Source organism: Ooceraea biroi, chromosome 7, assembly GCF_003672135.1.
Source record: "Ooceraea biroi isolate clonal line C1 chromosome 7, Obir_v5.4, whole genome shotgun sequence".
In the NCBI taxonomy this organism is placed as follows: domain Eukaryota; kingdom Metazoa; phylum Arthropoda; class Insecta; order Hymenoptera; family Formicidae; genus Ooceraea; species Ooceraea biroi.
Window position 1 is genome coordinate 16255994 of NC_039512.1, and position 15974 is coordinate 16271967.

The window sequence follows — 15974 nt, forward strand, 5'->3', positions numbered from 1 at the left end:
CAACTAGTCGTGGATTTATCGTGGAGGTCACATCGGGACGAACAATGGTGCATCTATTTAACTTGCTTCCGTGCTTGCGCAGAAAATGGAAAGATAAGCGTGTAGGATTTATACGTCAGCGGCGTTTCAGCTCGCTCGATGACCGACGCAAACACGTGTGTGCGATATACCGCGATACCGCGACGCGTCGTTCTGTCCGCCAAATTGACATGTTTCGATCGGACATGTCTTTCTATGTTTCAGGCACGGAATCGACTCAATTTCTCATGTCGAAATAAGGATCGATTTTATTTTTTCGCGCCCACGCGGTATTAAAGTAATGGCACGCGAACGCGATTAGTTACCGCGATGTCGGCGAATTGCACTGCGGCAAATAGTGCTTGCAGGCCGTTCGATGGTACATTGCGGTCCCCATATGCAAATCAAAATAGGACCGGAACCGCTTCCGAACGTAATTTACGGCAGTGTTCGGCCGTGGGTGTCCGCCCGATTCTACTGCCAGAAAATGCATTACGACTTGCATACCACGACTGCTTGTTTTTCAATGTTGCGCGTAATTTTCGCTAATATCTGGAACAGTATTGTGAAATTATGACAATAAAAACTGTAATTAGGAGGAGACAATTCGAGCTGTCACGTTACAGTATTAATATTACATTTTTAATTAACATTCTTTTTCCAAATAAAGAATACGCGATATTTTATCAGCGTTATCGCACGTAATTATCTGTTTTCAGCGCGAATTATAATTACCAGAATCATATTTTATTATTACGTATTATTAATTGTATTATTTTCGACGTATGTACGCGTAATTCGACACAATTTTTACGATATTGCGAGCTTGTATGAATCAAGCATTTCCGCAATTAAAGCGATGAAAGCTTTAATGACTTCGTTGGTTGTTGAACAATGTGAAATTCCAAAAATTCAAAATCAGTAAAAACGACATTACATCCACATCACATCAATTATTTATATGAAATTATAATTTAATATATACGATAGTATATTGCCCTATTTATATTATGTCATCTATATTACGGCACGTAACGTCCTACTTTATGAGAGAGATCCATGAACAACAATACCACTTGATTATTTTTGTGTAATATTGACGAGAGAGATAAATTTTTTGTTAGATTAAAAGAAGAAAAAAGGTAAGATGGAGTAATACGACATCGCGATGAGTTTACGTCTATTTAATTCATTTAATTCATTTTCTGCCAGTAACGGGGATGGGGTGAACACTCGCGGGAATTATGCCTTATTGCACGCGCAGCATAAAAAGGCGCGGCCTATTACCGAGCCTACCTTGATAGCCGCTCTTAATATTCGCGGCAATTATTCCTTTCGATCGAACGCAGCACGTGAAAGAGCTGCTCTGTTAGCTTGATTGTGGCAATATTGATTCTCGCGCCTGACACGTAGAACCGACTGGGCCGCGACTCGTGGCATAGTGTTACCGTCGCTTAAAAACCACCATCGGCTTGCTCTGATGATCCAAAATTCATTTTTTTTCGCGCGATCTCACCAAATGAATCGGGGATACGTTTACGCTGGTTGGTTCATACTGCGTCAAGATATCGTTGCGATATCAGCTTGAAATTCCTTCGTTTACGCTGCAAAATGCGATACGCTGTGAGATGTTGCAACGATAAACAACGCAAACCGTTATTTATGGGGCTGCTACGGTATGTTATACATTGTATGATTATTTATAGCGAATGTAATACCGCGAGATCTGATAGGAATGCGGCACATGATACAAAATCTCACGTATGCATGGATCAGGAGTTTTATATCCGTCAATCTCTAATGTAATATCGTTGAAAAATCATCTAATGTAAACATGTTATTAAGAATATTAGTACCTACCTGTGTCTTCGTCATGACGCGACTGTTTTGTAAATTATGCTCCATCACTTCAATGTGTTAGGGTAATTCATATTATACACGTCTCCCTTCATATGCCCCTCCCCTTTGCAATTATTGAAATGACATGACTACATTACGTAATGGAAGTGTATCTTTTCAAGATAAATATGGATGCCGATTGCACACGTTGCCTAAAAGTTGTCCTCTCACAAAAATAATAATATCGAATATTATTTCTGCGAAAAGAGAACGCAATCGCCCATTATTTGCATGTTTTTATTAACTAAAAATGACAGCGTTGTGGGATTTAGGGGTGGCTATCATAATCAAAGCAGCGATGTTCGGTTAATGAGAACGTGTAGGAAAATAAATATACGAACTAAGCAAACAGCGAATGCGTGATTATGTCTCGTTACATATTTACGCGATAGAATCGAGATATGAACTGCAATTTCACGTCAATGTTGCAATGAATGCGCCTGCGGCAACACTCATATACGATACGCACCGGGCGCTGTCGATCGAGCGAAATTCGTGGAATATTTCAAGTTTGGTTGCCAACAGCATCGCGATTAGCAAATTGCATCCTCGCTACTTATATGTCACGACAATTCCACACAAATGATATTACGTGCGTTAGATTTTGAAGTAGTTACATTAAACGCGAACCCCTCCACATTTTCATATTCCCTCTTCATGAATTTTAACATCTCGGGTTATGTGATTATAATCTAGCATTAAATTACACATAAAATGATGTAGCAAAAGAGAGGGAGAGAGAGATTATTAAATGCACTTTACGAGAAAGCGAGAGAGAAATATACGTAATAGTGCTCGATTATGAATTGATTTGGTGGCAGTGAAAGAAATGTATTTTCCGTGCATTTTTAATTGTTTGCTGAATTCATGGCGCATCGGTGACAAGTGTTAAATGTAACGCGGCGCGGTACGTGAAATTGACAAAAAGGATTCTCTAGTACCCGACGAGCAACTGGGACAATTGCTGCACGAGTGGCTCGTGCAGCGAATGTTACCCTGTCAAAAATTGTTCGTCTGCCAGCCTCCGACGTAACAATATGTTTTTTCTTTTATCAGTTTTTGTTTTTTTTCTCTCTTTACGATTACACAGGTGCAAGTCGCTTGTGATCAACATGCGCGCAGTAGTCGCGTATGTACATCCATTCTCACTTGTTCGCGCGACGATCGTTTAACGGATTGTTAAATAGAATTAATTAGAATTCCGCGAGAACGCGGCATTAATGGGCGCGAAAACGATATATCACGACTCGCTGCACCGCGCGTTTACGTTCTATTTAACGCGAAATTCAAGGCTGTTACTTGTAATTCCCTGCCGTCTCTCTTTCATCAGCGGCAATGTTCCGCGAGTTTTCCGGCCCGCGAATCCGCGTTTCGATCGTTCGCGCAGTGTGACCGCGAAAAATATGACGACATAAACGTTTGCGAACAACGAAAATCACGTTTAAGCTAATTCGCTCGAACGAGAGAGAGTTTTGTTTCAGTTTACTTCCGGGACATTTCTATCCCGTTTAATCGCGCTGAGAGTAGAAGATTACAGCTACGCGGACGCTGCAACAGGTAGACCTTCCCCCAAAAAGAAATTCCTTTAAAAGTATTTGATAAGATAAGACGTTCTCGAGCATATTGCGCAATGGGAGTTCATTGGATGGTGTTCGAAACGACCACCAAGATTTATATTCACGCTACACACTCGTTATGTCGGCTTCAATTTCGTGTCAAAGAGAAGAGAGCTTTTTTCTAGCTTCATCCGGCGAATACCAGCGAATACCGCGTACGTGTTATCAATGAAAACGTTCGTTCTCTTTTCGCAGTCGTTTTATTGCGGGAACACAACAATAGAGTCGATACATTATCGATTATTCTTTACATTGACACTGTAAACACGTGAAAGATGTGATTAAACGAAACAATGAGCCGTATCGCATAAAAGCAGATGTTCTAAAGAATAATTAACGTGACACACGTGCGGTCGACGTGCGGCGCATTGTGCCGTACAATGCGAGCGCGCTGTGCGATTATTAAGAGCTCCGAACGACCAACAAATTGTCGTTGTAATGATGATTAATGCCCCACGGAATTTTCGACATTGCCAAAATACCGTTGCAAGCCGGTCGGTTAGCCGGTTAGCGATCGACGCGGCCGGTCACGGCAAAACAAATTTGATCGTACCAATTAAATTGCGTTATTTGTTTAACGCCCGTAATTTAGTCGACTCTTTTGCCGAGTTGTTTTATGTACTCTTGTACGTCCGCTGTTGAAAAATTTGTTTTATTTGCCGCCAACTGAATGCGAGCCGTTCTCAGGGGACTCGCCCGTGATCGTCGCTTTTAATGAATCTGATTTAGGGCGCCGGGAGACTCAATTAGGCTACGTCCAAAGAGATTCAAACGACCGCGGCTCTGAGATTCGAGACGACTGCAAGGGTCAATCGCATAATCTGACATTGTAGCAGCGTGTGGTTGATCTATCCGCTCGTGTCAGGCCGTTTTAGTCTCACGAGTGACACTACCCAAGTGCCACTCGCCGATTTTCTTGAAACTTTGCACACACGTGGTACATCGAAAAACATTAGACACGTGTCTTTTTATTTGCGCTAACAACGCATTTTAAGGTTAGAAAACGCATTCGAAAATTTAACACTATAGCACAATGGTAACTAACGCTACTCTTGAGCGTTATTCTCTTACAGCTTTTACGACATTACTCTATTATGATTTCATTGTCTGAATGTTTGGCATTAATTTTACGAGATTCGGAATGGCAGATTCAAAATCGCCGAATTTTCAAAAATTTATTCAAAGTCAAAATTTCAAATTTCATAAACCTGTCTTCAGCAGATTAAATTGCTTAAAATTTCGTTAACTTGACTTGTTTGTTTCCGTCATTTGAAATATTGTCAAACTACTATTAACATTGTAAACAGTGATCTCGAAAACCACTACAAAAATGGTCTTTGAAACTAATTTAAAACAATTGGAATTTGGGTCCGCCATTTTGAATTTACCATTTTTCATCCTCCACCTCTAGATTGATATAACTGTTACCACAATCGTAATCACGGGTCTAAAACACTTCTTCGAAACCGACTTTGAATAAAAGTTTTGAAAATTCTGCGATTTCGGTCCGCGATTTTGAATCTGCCATTCCGAATCTCGTAAAATTAATGCCAAACGTTCAGACAATGGCTGTGTTCGGCAGAAAAAGCTGCTTTGCAACCGTTGTAAAATTCGTGAATATGATTTGCGTATGCTTTTAGATTCAATCAAAATTAAGCGCATACGCCAATCAGATTCACGATTTTTACAACGGTTGCAAAGCAGCTTTTTCTGTCGAACGCAGCCAATAAAATCGTAATAGAGTAATGTCGTAAAAGCTGTAAGAGAATAACGCTCAGGAGTAGCGTTAGTTACCATTGTGCTATAGAGTGTTAAATTTTCGAATGCGTTTTCTAACCTTAAAATGCGTTGTTAGCGCAAATAAAAAGACACGTGTCTAATGTTTTTCGATGTACCACGTGTGTGCAAAGTTTCAAGAAAATCGGCGAGTGGCACTTGGGTAGTGTTACTTGTCAGAAGAAAAGTATGTACGAGTACGAGCGACAGAATCTAATTTCGTTGCACGCTAACGTTCTAAACATTCCCCGTCAGGGAAAATTATCCGCTTAAATTGGTCTTTGCCGGTCTAATTGATCGCGAACGGATTGTTGAGAAGTTTAATTGCAGAGAGACGCTATGCGGAGGAAACACGCGGAATTGAATTTTGCAGAGTGCCCCGGGGTCAACTGCGTTTTCCGCGTATCCTCGGGTTCTCCGACCTAACAAAGCATTGAAAAAAAGTAAAAAGAAGGAAGAAAGAATACGAAAAACGAGAGTACCGGGTGAACCTCTAATTCGGTAGAAAACCGCGATAATTACGGTAATTTGTTGCGAATAAATGTGCACAGCATGCGACACCAAACGACCATGCTTCGGTCATTAGCGGCGCGTCTATTTGTGCAACGAGGTCTGCGTTTCTTTAGCAGCGAGCGTATTAATGAACCTACTATGTCGAATTTTTTGGCTCTTCAAATTCGAGATGATTTTCCGCGACTAAATTAACGAAACTGCTTCTTTGGATCGATACCAACCTGTGGCATGACGGTTAATGTTAGACTAGGAATATGTCATTAGGGAACTTAACCCTTCGTGGTCACACTTCTAGAAAATCACGTAATGGTCACATGGGGTCCAATAGACCCCACCAACTTTAAATGGTTGCCGTGTTTACACTATTCATTCAATTTGAATTACAAAATTACATAATAAATTTGAAAGCTTGTATAACAAGGAGAAATAGGCTTTTTATGCAAATTTTAATTGTAACATAACTAAAAAAATTCACGAATTTAGAAATCGTGAAAAACCGAGTTTTTCACTAAAAAAAATTATAACTTTTTAAATTTTTATTATTTTGCGATACAAATTTAGGGTCATATTGTGGAGATGTAATACTTAAATTTAAAAAATAGTGTTATAATGCACGTTTCAAAAAAGGTATTTATTTTCAGACTTAAAGTGGATCATTTTCGAGATAAGTGAAATCTACAATTATGGAAAAATAAATGTACCCAGATAGCAGAGAGAGTTCAAAAAGAATTCATTTGTCATGTCACCAATTCTGAGTTCATTTTCAGATGCAAAAAGAGTTCTTAGAATTCTTTTGAATTCTTTTTGCATCTGAAAATGAACTCAGAATTGGTGACATACAAGTGAATTCTTTTTGAACTCTCTCTGCTATCTGGGTATTTATATAACATAAAACATTATTATTATTACAAGTATTGTTAATAATTATTTGTATTTTCAATGTCATTCAACAACGAATTTTGAAACTCACGACTCTGTAAATCATATGCCATCTATGAATTGTCTTGCTCGTGATATAATCCGTAATATTGAACGGGCACTATGTCTATGTCGATCTGGATATCGTTCATTTAATACTCTTGCAGTTTCAGCTGCATTTTTTCCACATTCACCAAAAGTTATCAAAATGTCTACAATTTGTGAATTATTGTAATTAGCCATTACGTTCAGTGCTACGACTAATCTCATACTAAGGCTGCGTTCGCTTTGGCACTCACAACGTTTGTAAGCATCATTTGTCCTTACAATCTTCGTAATAATAACATTATGATAGCAGTTTCCAAAGAAAACACAGCTCATAAACATAGACCTAGACATACTGAGAGCCAAAGCGAACGACAGACGGATATACAGATCATACATTTGAATTTTATTTTATCATGTATTTTTGGCCTTGATTGACCTTGATTGACCTTGAATGTTTTTATGTAATGTATCATTGAATTTATATTAAAATAGGATAGTAATCCTATAAAATAAAAAATACAGCATCCCATTAAAAAAAAGAAGTTGACTTTGAAATGTCCTCAACGCCTCCACTCATAAAATAATCGTATCCGTTATATGGTGTCCCCCTTTGTACTGAACATATCGGTATAAACTCTTTTTTCATATGTCTTCAAATTTCACTAATAATTAAATCGGTCACTTTATACGAATCACCCTTATATTATATAATATCTTTGTTTAAAATACGCAGAATAAATCAGAAGAATTATAATAGTATAATTGTGCAATGTGAAAGTCGGCAAACTCTGCTCATTTCTGCAAATAATTACATAGTTTATATTACACACGTATAACTGAAAATAATTACTTTCATTGCTGGAAAATATCCCATTTATCCCAACGCTACAATTATGTCGATTAAATACATTTTCTATTTACAGTTGTATAATATTTGCGTATCTCTTGTACAGTTCTACGTTTAATATATAATTCTCATAGCAAACATATGTCTCTCTCTCTGTATAGTTGAGTTTCAGAGATTACAACGTTGGATCCATGCGGTATCACGTCTCTCCATATTAGGAGTTTGAATATAATTGAGATTCCGGGATACGTCTCGATACCAGTCACGAATTGGTCCGCGAATAACGTTGAATAATTGTGGCGCGTGAAAATGTCTCTCTCTCTCTCTCTTCCATGCATTGCGACGATGCATTGCGATAGCAGAAAGAACGAGTAATAACGGTGATGTGGTATCTCCCATATAATCGCAGTAATAGTAGTTGGATTGGGTGCAAAACCTGTTGGTCGATATTTATGAACAAAGACAGCACGATAGTTCTCGCTACTGGTGATTTTTCATTTCCTTAGCGACGTCAGGATGCACTACAATGTTGATCGCGATGATCGCCGACAACGATACATATTTTTCTCAGCATGTCCGCGTGTCCTTAACTTTTCTGACGATTCAATCATTTTTATAGGTCATGATGGAATGTGTAGTTACATTGCATTACATTAAGCAAACGTTGGGCATTTTACGTCGGACTTGAATGAAAAAGCGGTACTCCCGGTAGCTGCATTTGTCCCGGCATTATCCCGCAATCTGTGGGAAAGAAATAAAATCTCTCGCGCGCATTTAAAATTATCGTGCCGCGAATGCCGCGAGAGAACCGCGCGGAATGTCACGACTAGAGTTCTAAATAATAAGAGAAGCGCAATCGTTACCCCCTCCATGCTTCCCATGGTCGCCATGTTGGGCCCGCAGCTGTCTATTTGTATACAACGTAGCTTATGTATCTGGTCCATTTGGTTATTCTTAATAGAAATATGTTTCAAAAATGTCTCAGGGATATCTAAAATATTTTATTTTAGAAAATAACATTATAAATATATTATAAATATTTTTTTTCTCACTTATAGTACACCGATCGCAGTTAGTTTCCCAACAGAATGTACTACGGGCTCAACATGGCGGTCAGCCAATCAGCAAGTGAGACGCCGATTGCGCTTCTCTGATTATTTAGGACTCTACACCAGATTAGAGAACCTCAAGTAAGAGTATGGACATCGTGGATTCGCACCTGATTGGTGGGATCGAAAATGGCGGATTTGAGGTTTATCAATTAAGGGACTCTACTAAATAAAATACATCTTTGTTAGAAAAAGAAATTGCACCTAACATTAATTGTGAAAATAACAATATCTTTATAAAATAAATATTCCTGGTGGAAAAATTTATCATATTTTCTAAAAAAATTGGAACGTTTCTCAGAATAAATCAGAAAATCTAAAACAATTTGAAAAATCATTACTTTTTATTATGTTTTATAAATTTTCATACATAGAGATACTGAAAATTCTCATCCAGTCATTTCTGAAAAATATTGAGAAAATAATTTTTCAGAAATAACTGGATGAGAATTTTGAGAATATTTCAGCATCTCTAAGTATAAACATTTCTGTACGCCGATCGCAGTTAGTTTCCCAACAGAATGTATTACGGGCTCAACATGGCGGTCAGCCAATCAGCAAGTGAGACGCCGATTGCGCTTCTCTGATTATTTAGGACTCTAGTCACGACATACACGATTGCGTCCCGTACAACATAACCGAGCTCGTCTGTAAACAAACGCGCTTCATGCTTACTGTTTTTTTTATTTTCTAGGTACGGAGGAACGGGAACTTGGCACGCGGTCGCTCGTCCCTGGACGAAGATCAACAAGTAGCATGGCCGGGTGGGGAGATCCCTGTTTGCAGTCGGTGGGGAGGGGTTGGTAGCAGGCTTGGCGCGGGAGAGCGAGCGAAGCGGGTGGGGTGGGGGTACGCGCGCTCACGGCACGGCTACGGGCGGAGGGGGGGATTCCAGGCAGGCGAGCGAGCGAGCGAGCGCACGGGGAGGGCGAAGCGGCTCCGCGCCGTGTTGAGCGTTCAGTCGGGCAGGCGCGTTCGCACGGTGTCGGTCTTCCGCTGTCGTGATCGTTCGCGGCAGCGTACGCCGCGGCGTCGGCGCATCGAGAGCCGGAGTTACGCGCGCGCGAGTGTACGGTGCGTCCGATTTCGCGCGGATCCAACGGAGGAACGAGAAACACGACGAGAGGCATGTGCGCGAATGGTGTATGGTGACCGTTGAAACTGAGCGCGCGGACCGAGGGAGCTTGGACGGTGCGAGCGCGTCGAGTGCGGGACAAAGGAGAGGGCATCACCGACCCGCGGGACGAGAACCACCGAAGGACGAGGGGGTGGAGGGGGACGGGGAAAAACCGTCGACGATGATGGGAGGACGCGTGGCGAGGCCCGGGGCGGGGCCCCGGCCTCTCGTCGCGCCGATCGCTGCCTTCGTCGCTTGCGTGCTGCTCTGCGGAACTCTTGGTGAGTGGAATGTATCTTCGTCGAGGTTACGCGCGCATGCTACGGACGCGTCGGTGTACGTTGGTGTGTTTGAATCCGTGCTCACCGCGCATGCGCGGGCGCGACGCGCGCGCGTGTTAGTGGACGGGCCCCGCGGCGGCGGGGGAGGGGAGGGGAGGGGAGGGGAGGGGGCCTCGGGGCCGCGTCCGCTGGGACCTACGAGCCGGCCGCGATCCGCTGAAACGGAGCACGCACCACCGCACTGCTCCCTCTTCTCGTCGTTGCGCCGACACGTCGGAAGACGAGGGAGCGCGGAACGTACCACGATGGAATCGGTCCGTCTAGGTGTGCACCTTGCTCGCGAGAGCAAGAGCGTTGCAAGCATGGCGGACGCCATGGATGTCCACCGTGCCCAAGCTCGCGTCGCTATCGCTCGGTCGTAACTTTCGGAAATGCAATAAGAAATGCGTACGCGATGTTTAACCGGCGTCTGTTCCTCGCGATTCGTGGGTCATCGGACAATTCTGGGATTAATTAACAATGATGCACTTGGAAAGCTGATAATTTAACTTTCTTTTTAAATTAATAATTTATACGATTCTTCCTTTTTAATTTCTTGAATCTTTGTATAAATGTCCTGAATTTAGTATTTAATGTTATAGACACGTACGAAATTCTTCTTTAATTCGATGTTACCGCGATTTGTGCCTCGAGGGATCGCGGATCGTTATTTGCAGCCGCTTCCGCGTTAATGGTTCTTTGTAATCGCGCACGATGCGGTGTTAACGGTTATTTTCCCGATACCGCGTACAGATTTAAAATTGTTTTTCATAATAGTAAATTCATTAAGCGATTATTATAAACATTATTCCCTGTTCTCCGCTTTATTTCCGATCTCCGTTCAACTCGCTAAGCAATTTCATTAATAAAGACTTGCGCCTCGCGCTGTAAACACCGTAAAGGTTTACACGCGAGAAGTAAGATAGTGAAATTACTAGAAAGCCTTAAAGTCAGAAATTACCAGAAAAATTCCGTGTTGCACAAGCTAGGCAGAAAATTTCCCTCCAAACTAGCAGTCGGCTGCCAGACGATTTGTACTCGAAGAAGACGCGCTCGGACGAATAACGTTGTTTCGGTTGCACGTGACACTGGAAATGTAGGTTCATGAAAAACTTTCCTGTCACGATTCCGGAGAAGCGATCGATAAACGTCGGGGAACAGTTACTAATTTCGGCTGTGCAATTTTGGCTATTAATTTGAGCGGAGAACTGTCTGTAGGAGAATCGATCATTACGAGATTATTTGTACCGCTTTTTGACGAGCGTAAGAAATGGCGAATGCCCGTAAATGCTCGTGAGTAGTAACTGCACGTGAAACGCGATCATGCAAAGTCCTAATTTATGTCTATGAGAACGAGAATGATAAAAAAGCTGGGATACAAAGAGTTAATTTTCCAAGAACCGTTTTGCATTTAGTTGGAGTCGCGTGTAAGCGCATTATGCTTATTTCGAACATTGTGGCGAATGTGGTATTAAACGAGAGTATTATTGACGTTCGATATTGCGAATTAAACTCCGCAGTATCGCGATATCGAGTTAAATTCGCGCAGTCGCCGCTTATTCATCCGTAAGGGGAAAAAGCGTCCGAAGAGTTTAAACATGGATGCTCTTCTCGATGACACGCTCGATGACGTGGTGCTCGATGTCTCTCTCGTTTTAACGAGGTGGCTTTCCGTCGACCAGGTGACGCGATACGTATTATCGCGGCACGTATCACGAGGGGCGAGGCAAAGAAAGGACGTACTCGAGCGTACGTGCGTCTTTCGACCCTCGCCGAAGTCTTCGAGCGCGGAATTAGTTTAGCCGACACGCCTAATGCGTACAATGTTTGCCGACAAGAGCGTGGCATATTGATGCAAGTCACGGTAATCCGAGGAATCGCGATGCAGCGTAAGGTGTTCTCGACTTTCGTCAACTTGTCGCCTAACGAACTGCGCGTGTGTACGAAAACGGCCTGCCTCAGGACGATCGTGAGCTAGTAATATGCCGGCATCTAATTAGCTTCTTGCACAAGAGTCGTGATACGACTTGTGAAATAATATGGGATAAAAGGGATAAAGTTTTAGCAATTTCTAGAAAACTTTTTATTAAAAATTTGCAATTTATACTATTATTTGGTACGATCTGATAATACTTTACCGATTGTTTTAGTAATATTTCGTAATATTTCGAACATTTCCATGCACAAGCTACGCTTTTAAACAAAACTCATGTACTGCACAGAAAATATACAAAAATTGCAGTTTTTCAATGTACTGAAAATTAGATTTTTTAAAAAATGGTTAGGAGAATGTTAAACTGTATTTCACGTTTCTTCCCAGAAGAACTTTTGTGAATTCTGATGTTGAACACAAGGATTAAAAGAACGAAGGGATGCGAGGGTTGCGAACGGAGCATAAAAGCGAAGAGAGAAGAAATGTGAATTGCGAGCATTATCGATCTCCGTGGCGAGTATTGTAAATTGCGCCGATTTGGGCAGCGATTTGGATCGTCACGCGCGCGTATCTCCCGGACGGAAATTTTGGTGGGGCGATTGGCAAAATTGGTAATTGGATAAAAGTTAGGACGTGCCGGGTCGTAAAAGCGGAGCCAAACGGCCTTTCTTTCGCCGGAACCGCTGAGAAGCATCGTAAACGATTCGGTGGCGCGCGTGGTGCGGGTGTGGAGTAACGACGAAGGAGGGTTCTCAGGACTCCAGGTCTTGTACTGTGTGGTTTTATTGTCCCCCAAGCTACGGCCGTACCCGCGTCGTAATCCTTGAAGGGTATTCCAGTTGTCTTTGTCCTCACATGCGTGACTCCGATTTGCGGCAACACCTCATCGAAAGACATAAAGCGTGGAGGATTTCCCTTCCTGGACCATCTTTCATCCGCGGATTCCTTGCTCGATCTAAAGTCAATTTTTCTTAGCACAAATCTCGACAGAAACCATCATCAGAAGTCACAAACCTTCATTTTTCAATATAGATATCTTTTAGTTAATCTTTGTGTCGCGATCTGTCTAGATAAAATTGATCTGAAGCTTAGAGAAACAACATTCTATTTATCTCATTTTTAAAAATAAATTTTCAATTTCCCTGCACTCAACTGTATTTATAAATTATATTTATTTCTATAAATATAAAAAACAGCGAGAGAGAAAGAGAGAGAGAGCCCTCGGTATCTTCGTTAGAATAATATCGATTCCCAATGGAGCCAATAGAAGATTGATGGGAAAAGATAACTCGGGCAGGACATCCTGTATATCATCTGTCCACACGCGTACATTTCACCTACAATTTTCTGCGATAACGACGCATAACGCAGGATATGTCGTGTGGTTTCCTCTATTTACTGCAATATTGGATTGTACGTAGAATTAATATTCAAAACAGAGAAGCTGTTAAGCGGGTCCGTGAAATTACCCAATCTGCTAGACAATTACCATGTTGTTATTCAAATTTATCGTCGGTCTTACATATTTTGTTTTTATCGATCAAATTAAGGATTCCGCATCTCGTTATACATCTCATTGCCCGCCAGAGAAATTATCGGTTTCATATTTCGTACACTTACGAGCGAATTGAAAGTGATACACGCACGATCATATCCCTTCCACCGAGCATGCTCGAACATTCTGCGATCACTGCCCGTCTGGATCGGTATTACTTTTATTGATATTAATTGACGCGGGATCCATCCGAGAACGTCTTCATTCAGCCAATCAGGCTCGGGTATCGTTTTGCATAAGGTACGAACGCGATCTTTTGCCTTTGTGTGATCTCCGGATATAGATGCATAGGTAATTTCGAGGTTGTCGAAGCGGATCTTTGGATTCCTCCATGTTCTCTGAACTTTGTTTCAAAAGCGAGCGCTTTTGAATTTGTATTCAAATCTCTCTCATGCATTCTTTCATCGTGCCAATGACTTCCATTGAACCCTATTCATGGCATCGTGCAGCAAGTATAAGCGCGTTGTGAAACATGAATGTAGATATTTTGCATTATTCTTTAAAAGGAACAAAATGGGCAAAAAAATGTAAATTTACTGTTTTCTCAACAAGAATGATAAAAATATAAGCGCAAATTACCTGAGCATGCTAGATCTTATTCTGCACAGAAAGAAATGTTCTCGTACAAGTAACATCACAAAGTATATTTATGACATCGCAAAAAGTTTTAACGCTTAATTTTTGTTATTTGTATCGCTATAAAGTGAGCGTGGGATATTATTTAAAAAAAATTGTTAAAAGTGTCTTTGTAGGGATAAATGTGTTTACTTCGTTGTTAGCCGGTTGGAAATTGCAAATGTTGGTACGTGAGGGACGTAAACAAGTGTACAGTCCGACGAGGATTATGCAGATAGCGAGGAAACGCTCGGCTGGTTCTAGAATCACGTTAGTCAGTCGTGGTCCGAGCGACTGCTGGCCTGTCGACCGGAAGAGGAAGGGAGAGCGGCGCGTACTTTTCGACCAATCTCGCGGACTCGGCCATATTTTAGGGTACACCAAAGTCGCTTACTCCGTGTGAATCCCGGGGGCATGGAAATCACGCGGTTGGAAGTTCGGGCTGACTTGGAAAATGGTGTCGCGTAGATCCTCGCGAAGATGAATTCGCGCGCTCAAAACGATATTCATATCTGTCGTCCTTTGGTATTATTTCAGAAAGTAGTTGAAATTGGGACGATTTATATTTTATACTCGCATTGATAATTCAAATGTTTCAACGCTGGTATTTAGAGCGTCGTCATGATAGTTGAAAGAGTTCTATTCGCGCTGTATGCCACGAGTAATTTTTTCAATTACCGTTGCGACGTTTTTCCATAAGTTATTTAAGTACGAAACAAGTTTTATGTTCGTGCTCTGTTTCTGTCGGCAATGGAACGCGACAACCGCTAAATTGCACCGTTCTCTCGGTTAAATAAATCGTCCGCGGATCGGCGGTTTAAGATTCCTCGCAGGATTTCGGGTCGATCTTAACGCGCGAATATGCTGATTTAATTGGCCAGTCGGGAATGAGAGCGGCGACCGCGGAGACGGGTCCCGGGACCGAGGACCGCGATTGTTCCGCGAAATATTCCGCGAATTTAATGGGTTCCGCTTCCCGCGTGCCTCATCTACCGCCGATGAGACAGCACGGGATGGTTAGTCACGTCCCGCGTTGAATCATCGGGAGAGAAGCGGATCTCCCCATTTTCGAAACAGGGAAATAAGGCCCTCTCGCCGTCCTGGTTCGCACAGTGGCGTACCTGACGCAAACAGGCGTCATGGCCTTGCTCGTGGTTGGTATTTTAGTTTCGCGTAGTTAACCAAAATCAGCCGAACGTCAGTCGAGGAAAATTCAATTAAGCGCTGTAACCGTATCGTACGGGCCGTACATAGCGCTTGCGTTATTAACTGCCTTCACCGTGCACGAATTGCTCCCCTCTCCCTCTCTGCCTTCTCTATCTCTTTCTGTCTCTCGGATAGATTTCCGTTGTCTACAGCGGATCTCTCGACCAACCTTCCCCGCTATATTGAGGATCAGAAATATCATCCGTGTTTCCTTTCGGCTCGTTTGCACTTGGCGCAACGAAATATGCGCCGAGCGCGCGTCCTTCAGGTATCAAGGGAATAAAAATGTTTCAATCGTCGGACTCGCGTTGGGTGGACCTCTTTTAAGAGAGACAATTATACTTTAGATTAAGAGAGACGATTATATTATAGATAAAGAGACAAAGGGCTGTTCGACTGTTCTACGCTCTCGACTATTAAAAGTGCATTAAAAGTTAAAAAGTCGATTGCGAGATCGAAATTGTTGTTTCCGTTGTTGTTAAAG

At 41.9% G+C, this 15974-nt stretch overlaps 1 protein-coding gene across 1 annotated transcript in view; it reads left to right on the forward strand.

Annotated features, from left to right (window-relative positions):
- The first annotated feature begins 9712 nt into the window (after positions 1-9712).
- The window catches only part of LOC105282808 (DE-cadherin), a 123242-nt gene continuing 116980 nt past the window's right edge, over positions 9713-15974 (forward strand). The window contains 1 exon segment of the mRNA XM_011345047.3: positions 9713-10142. Coding sequence (XP_011343349.2) covers positions 9890-10142 — 253 coding nt within the window. The 5' untranslated portion in view covers positions 9713-9889.